General features: G+C 42.3%; 1 protein-coding gene across 3 annotated transcripts; it reads left to right on the top strand.

The window, feature by feature from the left end:
* Positions 1-192: 192 nt before the first annotated feature.
* Positions 193-14,893, top strand: LOC135945466 (vesicular acetylcholine transporter-like). Of its 3 annotated transcripts, XM_065493181.1 has the most exons (13): positions 193-661; positions 4,718-4,824; positions 6,226-6,255; positions 6,575-6,766; positions 9,012-9,184; positions 9,309-9,486; positions 9,765-9,951; positions 12,004-12,221; positions 12,766-12,980; positions 13,042-13,164; positions 13,379-13,538; positions 13,595-13,789; positions 14,182-14,893. In XM_065493181.1, the coding sequence occupies exons 1-13, from the start codon at positions 208-210 to the stop codon at positions 14,386-14,388; spliced, it is 2,439 nt and encodes an 812-aa protein (XP_065349253.1). In that variant the 5' UTR covers positions 193-207; the 3' UTR covers positions 14,389-14,893. The 3 variants fall into 3 exon arrangements, with proteins under 3 accessions (XP_065349253.1, XP_065349254.1, XP_065349255.1); XM_065493182.1 differs by lacking the exon at positions 6,226-6,255; XM_065493183.1 differs by lacking the exons at positions 4,718-4,824; positions 6,226-6,255; positions 6,575-6,766; ... (7 more) ...; positions 13,595-13,789; positions 14,182-14,893 and adding an exon at positions 878-4,662 and having other exon boundaries at positions 522-661.
* The last annotated feature ends 306 nt before the right edge of the window (positions 14,894-15,199 follow it).

Genomic DNA, 15,199 nt, shown 5'->3' with positions numbered 1-15,199 from the left:
AAATATTTTCTTTTGTTTCGCTTGCGGTGGTGGTACAGGGCCTATTGTGCATTCTGGCATGTCGTAAATTTGTTGGGTGAAGGGAAATTTGGCTATTTCTGTATTATAATTACAACCGCACGCTCAGGGACTTAAAAGAGGAATTAAGCCATTGTCAAAAAGCGTGAATGGAGCGAGCGGCACGTGGGCGACGGAACCGATGTTCCGATGTCTGGGCCTCAGGAAGAAGGCCGTTGGGCACCCTCTAAACGGGGTGGCGTTTGCAGCGATGATATCGGTGACGATGTTGCGGCCAGCGGAGGCGGCGGCGGCATGAGCCGGCTGTTCACCTGCGCGCGGAAAGGCGCGTGCGTAAGGGCGGTCGGAGCGGGCGGGCAGCAGGACGGAGGTAGTGCAGAACCAGCGCAGCCATCGAGCGGGCAGGCAGGCAGGCGGCCTCCGAGAGACAGAGTGAGAGAGAGAAGAGTACTTTTAATCTGGCAGATCGCTCGACCCGCGGCAAAGACGGCAGACTCGGAAGACGAAAGGGGCACCAATGCCGCCTCGCAGCCCAGCTCGTTGTCGTTTCTAACAGACAAATTAGGCAACAGCACCGCCGCCACGGCCTCTAACCTCAGAAGCTTCATTTCGAATCGCCTGCCTTCCACTCTGCCTGACACAGGTGAGTCCAATTTTTTATCCGTTTTTGCCTCTCGTGTGGCTTTCATTCCTCTGGAGGGGTTGTATGCAAATCACGTGCGAAAACCAATGCCCAGGAGATTTCAACTCCTCCGCGCGAGTCTGTCCTGATAACGCGGCAGCAATCCCTCTCAGTTTTCCCGAAATCAATCTGACGCATCGCGAGTCTTTAATTTTGTGTCTGATCGTGTGTTCAAAGGTGCCTGAGAGAGAAAGAAAGAAGTTTTTGCCAGGCCGAGAAGGGGGTGGAAAGAAAGCAAGCGCATCAGGACCGACTCGCGCGACAGACAGCCCTTCTAGCAAAATGGCGCGCCAGATACCGATCATCAACATGGAGTGGAACGAGTTCAAGGAAGTGGCATGGGCCAAAATCCAGGAGCCGGCCAACCAGCGTCGGATCATCCTGGTGATCGTGTCGATCGCGTTGCTACTGGACAACATGCTGTACATGGTGATCGTGCCCATCATCCCAGACTACCTGCGCTACACGGGCGCGTTCGGAACGCCAGCGCCCGTGTTGGACGTTAACGGCACGCTGGTACCTGGGCACGGACACGAGGGCCAGGACCAGGCGACAGGCATCCTTTTCGCCTCCAAGGCGATCGTGCAGCTGATGGTGAACCCTTTTTCGGGGGCCCTGATCGACCGAATCGGCTACGACATCCCCATGATGATAGGTCTGACCATCATGTTCTTCAGCACGGCGGTGTTCGCGTGCGGCCGCAGCTACGGCACCCTTTTCTTCGCGCGCAGCCTGCAGGGGGTGGGCTCAGCGTTCGCAGACACCGCCGGACTCGCCATGATCGCCGACCGCTTCACCGAGGAGGCCGAACGCTCCAAGGCCCTCGGCATAGCACTCGCCTTCATCTCGTTCGGCTGCCTGGTGGCGCCGCCGTTCGGCGGCGCGCTCTACCAGTTCGCCGGCAAGGAGATGCCGTTCCTCATCCTGGCGTTCGTCTCGCTGGCCGACGGCTTCGGCCTGCTGCTGGTCATGAAGCCGATCAAGGAGCAGCTGCGGGACAGCGAGCGGAACAGGCAGCAGTCGACCATCCCCATCTGGCGGCTGTTCATCGATCCTTACATCGCCGTGTGCGCCGGCGCCCTCATGATGTCCAACGTGGCGCTCGCCTTCCTCGAGCCCACCATCTCGCTGTGGATGGAGGACAACATGACGCAGGAGAACTGGAAGATCGGCATGATCTGGCTGCCGGCCTTCTTCCCGCACGTCATCGGCGTCATCATCACGGTCAAGATGGCCAGGCAGTACCCGCAGTACCAGTGGTTGATGGCCTCCATCGGCCTGGTGATGGAGGGTCTGTGCTGCTTCATCATCCCGTTCAGCACGTCGTACGTCATGCTGATGATTCCCATCTGCGGCATCTGCTTCGGCATCGCGCTGATCGACACGGCGCTGCTGCCCACGCTCGGCTACCTGGTCGACGTGCGCTACGTCTCCGTCTACGGCAGCATCTACGCCATCGCCGACATCTCGTACTCGCTGGCGTACGCGGTCGGGCCCATCATCGCCGGCAGCGTCGTCGAGGCGATCGGCTTCACGGCGCTCAACATGGGCATCGCGTTCGCCAATTTGCTCTACGCACCGGTGCTGCTCTACCTGAAGGACATCTACGACTTCAAGCCCTTCCAGAGCGAGGCCAACATTCTCATGGCCGACCCACCGGACAAGAAGTATCAGACCTACGTCATGCAGGACAGCGTCGTGTCGGCAAACCCCGCCGAAATCGGCGGAGCCGCCGGCGAGGTCACCAACCACCTCGAGTATTCGAAGTACCAGGAGACAAACGTGGACAACAACAGCGCGGCGTACGACAACTACCAGCAGGGCTACCAACAACAGTACGTCCCTCCGCCCCCACAGCAGCAGCAGCGGCCTCCGCCACCTCAACAACCGCAGCCGCAGTCGGCCAGGGACACGAATCCATTCAGAACTGGGGTAAGTGAGCAGCCACCGCCGCTAGATTCGGCCAGTAAAAATCCCTTCAGACAGGGTTTCAACTACTAAGCCAGGTCGACGACGAGATTAATAAAAAAAAAATGATTTTTATACGGCCGCCTGCCGATTGCTGGCGAGTTTTGTGTTTCTGTCACGTCTGAGTGTATGAGTGTGACCTTCTCTAACTCACAACCTTGTCTCATCCTAGTTCTTTTCGGAAGAAACTGATTTTAAATAATTAGAGTCATACGAATGTTACACGGAGATGGGTAATAAATTTAAAAATACAGCACTGCCATTATTGACATGCAGAGGATAGTTATTATTGAGAAAAGAATGAGCAGTGCTCGCAACCGGTTAAATTCTAGTTAAATTTTCGATTCACACCGTTCTGTTGGCCTATTATTATTGTAAAATTATTTATGGATGTTATACTGTAGGGCTCCTAGTCGCACAGGTTATCTACTTAGCGCACGTAAATGCATAATATAAAGTGTTACTGAACGATCGATCTATTTTCAATTGTTATAATTCTGTGATAATAATGTTCTGGCAGAGGGATTTCGAAGGTTTGTTCATTACGAGCGATGCCAGATAGATATTTGAGGGAGGTGTGTAAAATCAACTAACCTGTCTTCGGTTTCAAAACCGTCAAAGAAACAACCAAGATCATAAACATATCAAGCATCCACGTCAAGTGGTGCGACCGTAGATTTAACTAATGTATAAAAGTGAAGCGCGGGGAGCCTCTCCGCCTTCACGTGCGCGTAACATGAATTTTGATTGAAAATTACTAGAGACTGTAAATTAGTGTTAGACGTGTGCATGTCTGACTGATTGCGAGTCCGACGACCAAAACGGAAATATATACGAGTCCAAGGAGGAATGCGTGCGAATGCGAATGCCCTGTGTCGTCTAACTCATCGTAGAATGCCTAAATTATATCGCGCATTATAATAGTAGAAAAGCTGTTGAAGTGTTCGTCTGAATTGTAATTAAAACTATAACCGTTGATTAAGTGAGTGCGAGAATGTTACGAAAATCGCACTGTTATTCAATTAAGCATCAATACGAAAAAAAGAGCGAGCGAGTGAGCGTAGGAAGCTGTCTGTTATCAAAATCTTTAGTCACGTTAATCTCTTTAACAATTTTGCAAGTGTCTTAAACAGAATATTACGACGACCTATAATTATATCGCAGCAAAAATGCTTCTGTTTGTTTCTCACACATTGTTTTATAATTTCCATTTAGGTGTGAGCGAGTGTGAATGCTACATTTAATGAACAAAATACAAATTGTGTTGGCGTCGACATTTTTCACGAATCAGCGTCTTTTGAGAAAAAAAAATCAGAATTTTTGCTTTGAATGTGAAATTCTCTAACGTGGTTGGAAACAATGTCTTTGCCAAAACGTATACTCTCCTAATCTACATGTCTAAACGCACTGTAACCGAATTACAAGAAAAAGAAAGTTACTGTATGTATAATTTGTAGCGGATAATCGCTGTAACGAGAATTCCAACGGAGAGCATATCAAATAATGTAAAACTATCGCGGAGGTATCAAAAGACGAAATTTGCTCAGTGTGCAGTGAAGATAATTATTGTTATTGTTGCAAGCATACTATACATACATATTATAAACACAAACACACTCACACGCAGGAGGTAAACCCAGACACGATTCCTTTGCAATTTGTTAGTTTGAACAGAAGAGGCGGGAGTTTGTGTAAATATAAAAGAGTAAAAATAAATCTCCCGGGAAATCGGATGCTGCGCCTTGGTTTTTGGTTCAAGATAAAAAATAAATAAAAAGTAGTCTGTCACACACTCGAAAGCAATAAACAGATTATGTATCTGGGCGATTAGAGCAAATTTGATTAAATGAGAGAGGATGCTGCGCGCGAGCAAGAAGGGCGTGAGGCGAATACAAAACACATCGTGAATGAGGGAGGGATCCGTTGTAGACGAGTCGATAAACAAAAAGCAAAATAAACATGTATATGTAAATAAACGAGAGGAAAAAACGAAATTGCCACCCATGGTTTCATTCCTGACTGTCCGCCTGTCATATTTTCAAATCTTAGGATGGAAGGATGCGATTTGGAGCCTGCCGAAGCGATTCTTCTCGTCGGCGCCGGGAAAAGAGAACTCCGGCTTTTCATCCAACGAAGGTTCCAGCTTCATGGGAGAGGTAAAACTCGATCCAACTCTTCTCTTACGTCTAATGTTTATTAACTAGCCATTATCGATTTTGCTCAGGAGAGCATCGAGTTCGGTAGAGCTGTGAAAATTATTCAACTGCATTTAATAATATACTCTGGTACAAAAATCCATTTTTAAATTGCACACGTGAAAATTAAGACATTATTTTTAAAATAATATCATGAAATAAGGCTCAACCTTTTTAATTAGATCAAATAAATTACATTCAATATGGTTTTTGTGTGCCGTTAAATAGCCATAACTTTTCATCAAATTAAACCATTTTTAATATCACAATCCATGAATCTCTCTGTTCAAATCATAAAAATTGAACAGTCAAAGTTTGTGGGCTGCGGCAAGTGGCGAACTTGCTGCCGGAAAAATTCAGTCATCGTCGCCGGTATCACGCTCTCGAAGTTTTTATCGCGTATAATACATCCCCGCGGCTGCTGGCCCGCACAAAGCACGGCAACGGGAAAGAGCGAGAGAGAGAAGGGAAAAGCTGCACACACTCGTTTGCTTTGGGTGGTTTGTGACTGAGGGGTGCGCGTTTCGCCAGGTCACATGCAGAGGCGCTGGCGTGCAGCTGGCAAGGGCACCTCGATCAATACTTTGATGCCCACTGACGTCAGAGGGCAACGCTGGCAAATCGATTAAACCAGGCTTTGCCAAAAATACGTACATACAATTGCCGCGACACCTTCGACCGGCCAGCCAGTCACCTGGCCGTCCCGCTACCTGAACCGAGGGCCAATTACGGCCGCCCCCGTCGCGACGCCTACGTTCAATTTGCGCTTTTCACGCGTTTCTTAACCCAAAAATCCAATTACCTCCACCCAATTGAGTTCTTTGCTGCGTTGGCGATCAACATTTAAATTGGATTTATTTGCGTCTTGGACTTATTTTGTCGTCGAGCTGGTTGCATAACCGCCCGCAGAGACGAACCACGGCTCCAATTATTAAGGGTTGCTTTTTCTACCCTCCGGAGAAAATTACGAACATTTCCCATGAAAACTGACACAAATTTTTATTGCGTAACGTTGTGAGTCATGTGATTGGAATCTGCGAACAATGCGTCTTTCGGTTAGTGCTCATCGTACCGGCAATTGGCACGGGACAAACAATGTGCAGAGAAAAGCACACGCAGCCAGATGCTGCCTCTGAATCCCTCCCTCCCCCTCGGCTCCCCTCGGCCTCTCTATATTCGCACTGAAATAATAATTATTATTTTGTCGCGTTTCGACCTGCCGTTTGCACGCGAGGAATTTCCCCTGCCCCTTGAAAAATAATAATTATTTCATGATTTCCAACGTAAGTGTTACTCTAAGGAATGAATTATTTACTAGCCTCTGTCGCTCGTAAATCAGGATTTTCTCTTTTTCTTTTCCAGCGAGAAGACGGAAAAAATAAATTCAAATCGGTGAGCTCCGAGGCTGATTTTTCTACACTACACGCTTTAAAAATAGTGCGGCTGCTTTTATAATTAAACCATCAAGCATATGACGGGTTGAGCAACTTGATTTTGGCCAGATGAATTATTGCAAAAGCGCAAGCAGTTGGCCGTGCCAATTAGTTCACGTTCAATGTGCTATGATACGAATTTGTTGGCTTTGTTCTTTTTGCTTCCAGCTTTACACGCTCCTAAATAATGCAAGAAAAAAATAAAATTAAAATTTTTGCTTGCGTAGAAGACTGCAGAATTTTTAAACTGTCGATTTGAAACGGTAAAATTTGCATAGGGCGCCGATCTGCCAAAGCTACCGGTGCCGAGTGTGGAGCAGACCATCTCCAAGTACCTTCAATTCGCCAGGGTCATCTTGAAGGACGCGGAGTTTGAGCGTACCAGACGATGTGTTCAAGCCTTCCAGACCAACGAAGCGCCAAAGCTGCAGGCCATACTGCTCGAGCGGCACAAAAACCACGACAATTGGGTACGTAGACAAATTATTTTGGTTTGAAAAATCACAAACCAAGTGATTTTGGCATAATTGATTAAATCACCCTTTTCGTTTTTTGCAATGCAAAAGAATTTTTAAACGATCCTGTTGAAGACCTGGTTTGAGGAAAATTAGACTTTTCGATGGAAAATGAAATGAATATTCGTTTCCACTGGTTATTAAGAGACTTGTTGTAATCGAACGAGAAGTGCCTGCAGGGTTGCAAAAAGCCGCATTTTTTTTAAATTCAACTTTTTCTAATTTCTTGCATGCAATGTTTTCACCTTATTTTTCAATAATTTACTAATTTTGAGCTCGACTTGAAAAATTGTCAGAGATACATTTTTGGAGAAAATGAGGCACTAAAATGGCAATTTAAAAGAAAATATCTGCACAGTGGAGGAAATTTTGAGCACTCCGACCGAAACTTTAGATTTTCATTGAAGAAAAATAGAACAAATTCATTTCTTGCAATTCTTGCGCACGAAATTGGTAAAAATTGAGTGGTAAAAAACCTTAAAAAACCGGGTGGTAAGCAAATGCAACCCTGAGTGCCTGGAAGTTTCCAGCACACAGTAGTGGGGAGAATCACCACACACTAGTAATAATCAAAGGCAACCATTATCTAAATCAGTTGGATTACAAATTTCTAAAAATATCTCTCAACTTTTGTCCTACGATATCACCAAAATTTGAACAAGAGCTAAAATTTGCCTTGGTAGTGCTGTTTCCCGGAAAATCCCCGCCAAAATTTTTCGATCTAATCACTCAAAATCATATTTTATTTCTACATGAGGAAAATTTAGCGCATAATTAAGATAATTAATTTTTAAGAGTGTCTTCTGCAGAAAGGGTACAGACCGACAAGACAAAGTCTTGGTCTAACCCGAAAAATAGCACACAGTTGGATAGATCGCGACGAGAGGAATCGAAATCAAGCGAAAAACCATGGACGAGCCGTTTAACCTTTTGTGTAATTGGGCAAAATTTGAAATTTAATTGTTGCTCGGTCCTGATTAGATTATTGCTCATTTAAGCAAAAAAAATTAACCTTTTCCAGGAGCCAATAATGCAAAATTAAGTCGGCATTCTGTAGAGATCAAATTTAAATAATAAATTTAAAAAAAAAACACCCCAAACCCTGCGCGTTTGACGCCAAATACCAGAAAACTAGTACGCTTACAAGGTGAAGAATCCTTCATAATTTATAGTTTGACAAAGTGGGGTGGAGGAAATGAAGAAGCGGCCGCGAGAGCCTGATTAGCATGCAGAAACAAGGACACTTGCCGGCATAAAATTACTCATTTCGCGGCCTTTGAGGCAAATTGGCGAGCAGAGGCCAAGTTCAAGGGCGCGCAGAGCGTGAATGGAAAGCGTCCAAATGTGGTCAGTTGGAATTCCGCGGGCAAGATGCGAGAAAAAAAGGGCTTATTAGACAAAGAGGCATTGATCGCGAGCGCGAATGAGGCCAAACGGAGTAAAATCTCCGGCACGGCGAGTCGCAAGGGATGCGGAGGCGCCGGCGCCCGACCAATGATTCAGCGCCACCCGCCCTCGCGCCGCCGTTGCCACCGCCCTGAACCCGCCTAAAACAGGCGTGCAAACTTAAACCTGCCCGCCCGACGCGTGGGTGGGTGGAAGCTCCAGCTCCAGCTCCAGCGCAGACCTGTCTGCATTTGCATTTGCACGCTAGCTGCGTGTTCAATAGACTGAATTTTTCATGAAGAGCAGTGCGCACCAATTCAGTTACACGCTGCTCTAAAGGGCAACGCTGTTGAATTAAACGAGCACCGCTTTTCATTCGATTCATTGCAAATCCTGCAGTTGATTTCGTTTTCACTCGTGCAAAGATACCGACTCAATTTATTTGTGCAGAAAATATCATAAAATTGGCGAGGAATAAATTTTCAAATATATTTTTTGTACTTTTATACATACTTAAATGCTGCAACAAAACACTTACCGGAATAATGAAGCAAAATGTACGTTTTTGCAAGATAATAAATGTTTCTGAAAAACCAGAAACCAAATTAAATTAAAAAGCTTGGAGGACTAAAATTGCATAAATTCATTAATCTTCTCTGCTCAACATTTTTTACGACTACTTCCCTTTTAGATTGTACCAATTCTTGCCTAAATTAAAAAAAAAAATGAAATGAAACTTTCAGTGCCGCAAACCAGGAAATATGGCGTGGTTTATAAAATATTAAATAAAACAGTCGAATTTTCCGATTTGCAGGCGTACGAGTGGTGGCTGAACGACATGTACTTGGGCAACCCGCTGGCCCTGCCGATCAACTCGAACCCCGGGATGGTGCTGCCTCCGAGGAGCCCGATGAACCTTTCCGAACAGGCGGCGCTCGCAGCCAGACTCGCCACCGGTCTGCTCAAGCATAAAGAAATTCTAGACCAGTCAGTATAACATGAAATAAAATAGAAGCAATAAATCTGATTCTAAGGTGTTGGCGTAATTAAAAAATTACGCTGTTCACGCGCTTGTGTGCCGATTTGTCATGGTTTTATGTTTGTTGAGCAGCGGGGGCATACCCCAGGAGAGAGCAACGAGTCGGGAAAAAGGTCAGCCGCTCTGCATGACGCAGTTCTACCGGCTTTTGACATCATGCCGCGTCCCTTCGGTGCCCCGGGACATGCTCATCACCGAGCCCTGCTCACCACGCAGCCAAGAACACATCATCGTCGCCTGCAAAAATCAGGTCAGTCCCTTTATGAGGAAAAAAATGGGGAATCTATAATCTGAGAGATGAGAACAAAATTTGTATGAAATAATGATGTTTTAGGACGGCATTAAATTTATTTAATTTTAAACACAAGGTTTCTAAACACAAGGTTTAAAACTGTTTCTTGTTGAGCAATAATTAAAAAAAAATGAAAGTCATAGAATGTTTTTAGTTGTGATCTCCGAAAAGCCAGATATTTTCCTTTCCTATTTCTGTATTCCTACAAATTGAAAAAAGTTAAATTCTGGTTTCAGTTCTACTTGGTGCTTCTGAAAAAGGACGGCTGTGCTGTGAGCGAGGAAAACATCGCCGCCGCCGTTCAGGGCATCGTGAAGGATGCCAACGCCCGATTTTCGATGAACAACCTTCAGCCGGCCATCGGACTGCTCACCACTAACAGAAGAGACACCTGGGCCCAAGTCAGGGAGCAACTTGCTCAAAGTACGTTTAAAAAAACTGTTTGTGACGTGCGTAAAATATGATCATTTGAAATTCCCTCATCTTGATTTTAAATCCCTTCGCCCTTTAAAATTACGCTCAGATGGTCATTTTATGCATAATATTGTACAAATAATAATTTTTTAAAAAAAGAGGTCCCCTACCTTAAAGCTGAGGAGGTCGATGCTTAATTCGAAGCGTGGTCCATTTCATCCATCTCTGTAAAGAGACAAAAATTTTGAGTGAAACTAATTTTTACTTGTTTGAAAGTGGGGAAATTCCAAGCTTGAAGCTAGGAAAGCAGCCAATCCCTAATTTTTATTTTCTAAAAAATGTAAGACTATAAATGAAAGAAAACGTGTTTGTGTACTTATTTACAAGTGAATAATAATAACAATAATAGCGCTTATGCTGTTCTTGTGAGTCTTAAAATTGTATATAAAAAGATGGTGGAGTGATGTGCAAATAACCCCATTTACAAAAAGGTGGCAGGTCATAGCCGGCAAAATATCTACTACACATGTGTGAAAATTTGCCTGTAGCTGATAAAATCAAATTATGATTTGCGTTCAACTTTCGAAGATTAACTTAATTGAGCTATTATTTGAGGATTGAAGACAACTAAAACCTTCGGAGTCCGACCCTGACGTTACTGTGAGTGTCAAAACACGGAAGATTTATCCCAAATTACGTTACGATATCTACGTATTACCACATTATGTAACTTCATACGTCATCCTACATGTACATACCGTTGGGAGGTCTCGGAGGCGAAGGCGATTATTTACATATTATTCCAGTTTGAACTACTGTTGATGTAATACATTAACTCACAATATCTAGACGAACACAGATAATATTTCGAAAACAATAATAAGCACCACCACTGTCACTTCACCTCACGGAATTCACAGCTGAACTAATAATAACAGTACATGTCATAACATAACACACGACACTAGAATGCGTTGCACACACCAGCAGCTTCAAATCTTCGATTATTGTGCACTTCACTGGACGTATAATGTGTTCATAAAGTAATCATCACCAGTATTACACTCCCACACTGACACAATCATAAATCACAACAAAAACAGACAGTTGGGGGTCAAAAGAATTCCGGGCGATTTGCAGGCAAAAAGGTGGGAGGATGGGAAGCAGAGGGAATGAGGGAGGGAGAAATGGGAGCTTTTTCTTGTTGCGTTCTGGGATGCAACGTAAAGATTTCTTTGCATAATCTAAAATCCGTTATAATTTATTTTCCTCTCATTTCTCTCCGGGTTTTAAACAGGTTGCTTATTTTACTAGAGTTTTTACAGTGGCAAAAATTTTAATAGCCCTATAAATTTTACGTACGTCTGACCGTCTGTCTCACGTACTTGTAGAGAGAGACACACCACCAATTATTAATGAGCACGAATCACGCAATGTCTTTTGAGATAGACTTATAAAGCCCTCTGCTTGATCTTAAACTACCGTTAAGTCCGGATATTGTATTTATTTTCAGTGCGTTAATGATTCACTGTTTTTCTCAATAATTTAAATATTTTGGCGATTTTATATCCGACTTAAAATGTTAGTTTACAAGTTTAATATCAATTTTGTATCAAATTATTTGATAGTTTCTAGTTATCAATGCGAAATTATATAAAAATGGCTCAAATCATAGAGTTATATTATGTAGTTTCATCTTTTTCTAATTTTAAAAATCGGAAACAGATTTGGTTAAGTCTAGTCAGTCTGAAAACATTAAAAATATTGAGATGCAAAGAAAAAGATGAAAATGAATAGTCACATCTTTTTCATTCTAAATTGGTCTAGGCAAAATTCCACAACTTTACTAAAAATAAAAATTGGGACATGAACATCAATTTAGCATATTTTTTTCTTGCTCAGCTAACCCCTGAAAAGATTTTGGGCTAAAATTTTGGCTTTAAAGCAAAAAACATTAAAAAAATTAACCATTAAACTCCCCTTTTCATCAAGCCGGTCGTTTGATTTAATTATAAATTTCTGATAAATTTGAATTTTAAGGATAATTTCCTCTGTGCACAGGTGACAAGAACTGCGAAAACATGGAGTTGATTCAGAGCTCGCTAGCGCTGATTTGCATGGATGAACCCTTGCCAGTCTCGTTCAACTATCGAGGACTTTCAGACGAAAAAGGGCACAGGGTGGGCGTCCGAGACGAGACTAACATGGCCCACCAGATGATCCACGGGGGTGGCAGTGCGCACAACTCGAGCAACAGATGGTTCGACAAAACTGTTCAGGTGCGTATAATTCTTTCTGTTCCGAGTACTGCGTCAAAGCAAATTTTAAATTAAAACGTTAATTATTAATTAATCCAATTTTAAATTATTCATTTCAATTATTTTTTATTCATTTTTAAATTTACTAGATTTTTATGAAAATTCTGAAGCATCTTATATATTTTAAATTTTTCTTTCAATTATAATTTGAAAAGAAACGGAACAATTAACTGCAATGAATAATATATAATAATAATACTTAAATTGTTTATTCTCGTCTAGTCAGAATACAAAAATGGTACAAATATAGCACAAGTCAGCTAGAAAAATCATGAAAATTATAATTATATGAATATTTTGATATTTCCGGATATTTCTATGATTTATATAATTTATGCGAAATTTGAAATTTAATTAATCGATTAAATCCCAGCACAAAACCTTTTTGAAAGTGTAAAATTCTCAACTTTTCACAGTTTCTACAGCGAAGAAATTTAATCTCGCTTACACTAGAAAGGGATGTTTTCAATTTTCTGACTAATAAAAATTTTTGTTGTGGTTTTAGTTGATTCTGTGCAGTGACGGGGTGTGGGGCCTGTGCTACGAACACTCTCCGGCTGAAGGGGTTGCGATGGTGCAATTAGTCGAGCAGCTGCACAAGCAGGCCCAGGAGCCCCTGACCTACTCGAAAACGTCCATACCAGCCCCGCAGCCGCTGCAGTGGCAAATGAGCGGGCCACTGCACCAGCACATTCAAAGCGCCGCGAATATTTTAAACAGGCAAATTTTATCTCCGTGGCGGAGTCGAACAATTTGGCTAATGATTATTATTTTCGAGCAGTTCAGTGCAAGATTTGGACTTTTATGTCTACCGGTTCACTAATTATGGTAAGGAGTACATCAAATCGTGCAAGGTTAGCCCGGATGCTTATATCCAGTTAGCCCTGCAACTCGCCTACTTCAGGTCAGGAATTGATGTAATCAAAACGCTGCACGGATGTTCAATATATATTATTCGTTGCACGTCATTTTAGATGGATGAACCACTTTATTTTAGCTAAAAATGACTCATTTTTTTCATTTTGTCCACACTATTCAGTTAATTTTTGTCATTCCTGCACCTCGTCTTCAAGTTAAATAAAGAACCAACCTTCTAGGTCGTAAATTAAAATTTACAGGCTGAACAGAAAACTGACAGCCACGTACGAAAGCGCGTCGACGCGCAGATTCCAAATGGGCAGAGTGGACTGCATCAGGTCGGCCAGCCTCGAGGCCATGGCCTGGGTCGAGAAAATGTGCCACCTTGAGATCGAAAATGATAACCGAAATCTACTCCAGGTATTTCAAAAAAACCATTAAAATAGCATATTAATTATTTCTTTTACTTTTTGTAGCAGTGCTTGGACTTATTCGACGACGCTGTGACGAAGCAAACGTCCGAAATGGTGGACAACATCCTCGGCCAGGGCATTGACATCCACCTCCTTGGCTGGAAACAAGCAGCCAAAGAGCAATACCAGATGGAACCAGACCTGTTTGCGGACGATGCTTTCAAAAAACTCAACCACTTCTCCCTCTCAACAAGCCAGGTTTAATTTCAAATATATTTTCCATAAATTGCTAATATTTAAATTGAACACAAATAAATTCATAACAAATCAAAAAGTAACAATTCCAATTAAAAAGAGTGACGGTTTATTACATTAATTTCTTTCACCACCGTCAGTCAGCCTGTTGGCTCTCGAAATTCCTAGAAGTGTCAAGGCAATGGGGAGATATTTTAGCTTTTCAGAGATTGGATGAGCTACTGAGTTTAAAAAAAAACAGCCACGTAAATGTTCAGTTTCAAATGAAAATGTTAAAAAAATGCAAAATGTCAACACAAATTTTCTCTTTATTTACATGTTTTAATATATTGCCCTTAATAATTTTAATTTTAATCAAAATAAGACAATTTTTAAAATGATGAAATTTGAATCAGGTGGGAACGGTGAGTGACAGTTTCATGGGTTATGGACCAGTGGTGCCGGACGGATACGGAGCGTCGTACAACCCTCGGAAAGACAGCATCACGTTCTGCTTGTCAGCATTCATCTCGTGCGAGTCGACCAGCACGTGGAAATTCGCCAACAGCTTAGAGAAGAGTTTACTCAGCATGCAGCGCTTGCTATCCACCAGGATCAAGTAAAATATATAATATACGAGTTGTTATATCAATATAACACAGCAGAGAGTTATAGAAATGTAAAGGAAAGGATTAAAAGTATGTAATCGGTCGTTATAGAGAGAGCAGAGCTGGCTTTGAGGCACACAACGCGAAAACCGCGAAATATTTATCAATGTTAGATGAATTGAAGCAATAAAATGAAATTCGACATATAGAGGAAAGTTGCAAACGTATGTGATTGTATATTGTTCAACAAGATAATTATATTTTAATTGTTTTTGAGACGTTTATTGCACTGGCTAATTGCAAATAAATTGTCTTGGCAATACCTCTTTGAAAAACATATCACTAACTGTTGTAAATGAAATGTGTATTCATATTATTATGTGAGCTGGAAATGGAATTATATATATGTGCACAAGATTGTGGATATAACAGTAATTTTTGTTGATGCAAATATTACAAGTCGTAAAATGGAAAATCCAAAATTATATCACTGTTATATGATTGACGAAAATTGACAAAACGTTGTTTTATTTTAAATTGAACACAAGATTCTTGTTCAGGTGGACAACGGGGCTTCACAAGCATATTAAAAGTGTTAGAAGTTTGAAAATCAGTAAGGCAGTTTTAAGAATTATATGGCAGCATTTTAAATTATTTTTTGAGACATTAATTCATAGTGTATATAATTATGCTACTTGTATTTTGTTCAGATTTCAACTCTCATATTTATGGAAATAAATTTTGTCTCATTTGCTTTTACTACACTAAAGTTTGCTAAACCTGTGATTTTTCCAATTTTTTTTAAATTCACACAGCTATCAGCTTA

This window comes from Cloeon dipterum, chromosome X (assembly GCF_949628265.1).
Source record: "Cloeon dipterum chromosome X, ieCloDipt1.1, whole genome shotgun sequence".
In the NCBI taxonomy this organism is placed as follows: Eukaryota; Metazoa; Arthropoda; class Insecta; order Ephemeroptera; family Baetidae; genus Cloeon; species Cloeon dipterum.
Note: the sequence above shows the minus strand (reverse complement) of the source record. Positions and strands in the feature narration are given on the sequence as shown.

Bases quoted from the DNA above. Each gene is read 5' to 3' on its own strand.
- LOC135945466 (XM_065493181.1), top strand. From the start codon at position 208: ATGTCTGGGCCTCAGGAAGAAGGCCGTTGGGCACCCTCTAAACGGGGT. The intron at 4,825-6,225 runs GTAAAACTCGAT...TTTCTTTTCCAG, and splicing joins GTTCCAGCTTCATGGGAGAG to CGAGAAGACGGAAAAAATAA. The intron at 13,165-13,378 runs GTCAGGAATTGA...TAAAATTTACAG, and splicing joins CTGCAACTCGCCTACTTCAG to GCTGAACAGAAAACTGACAG.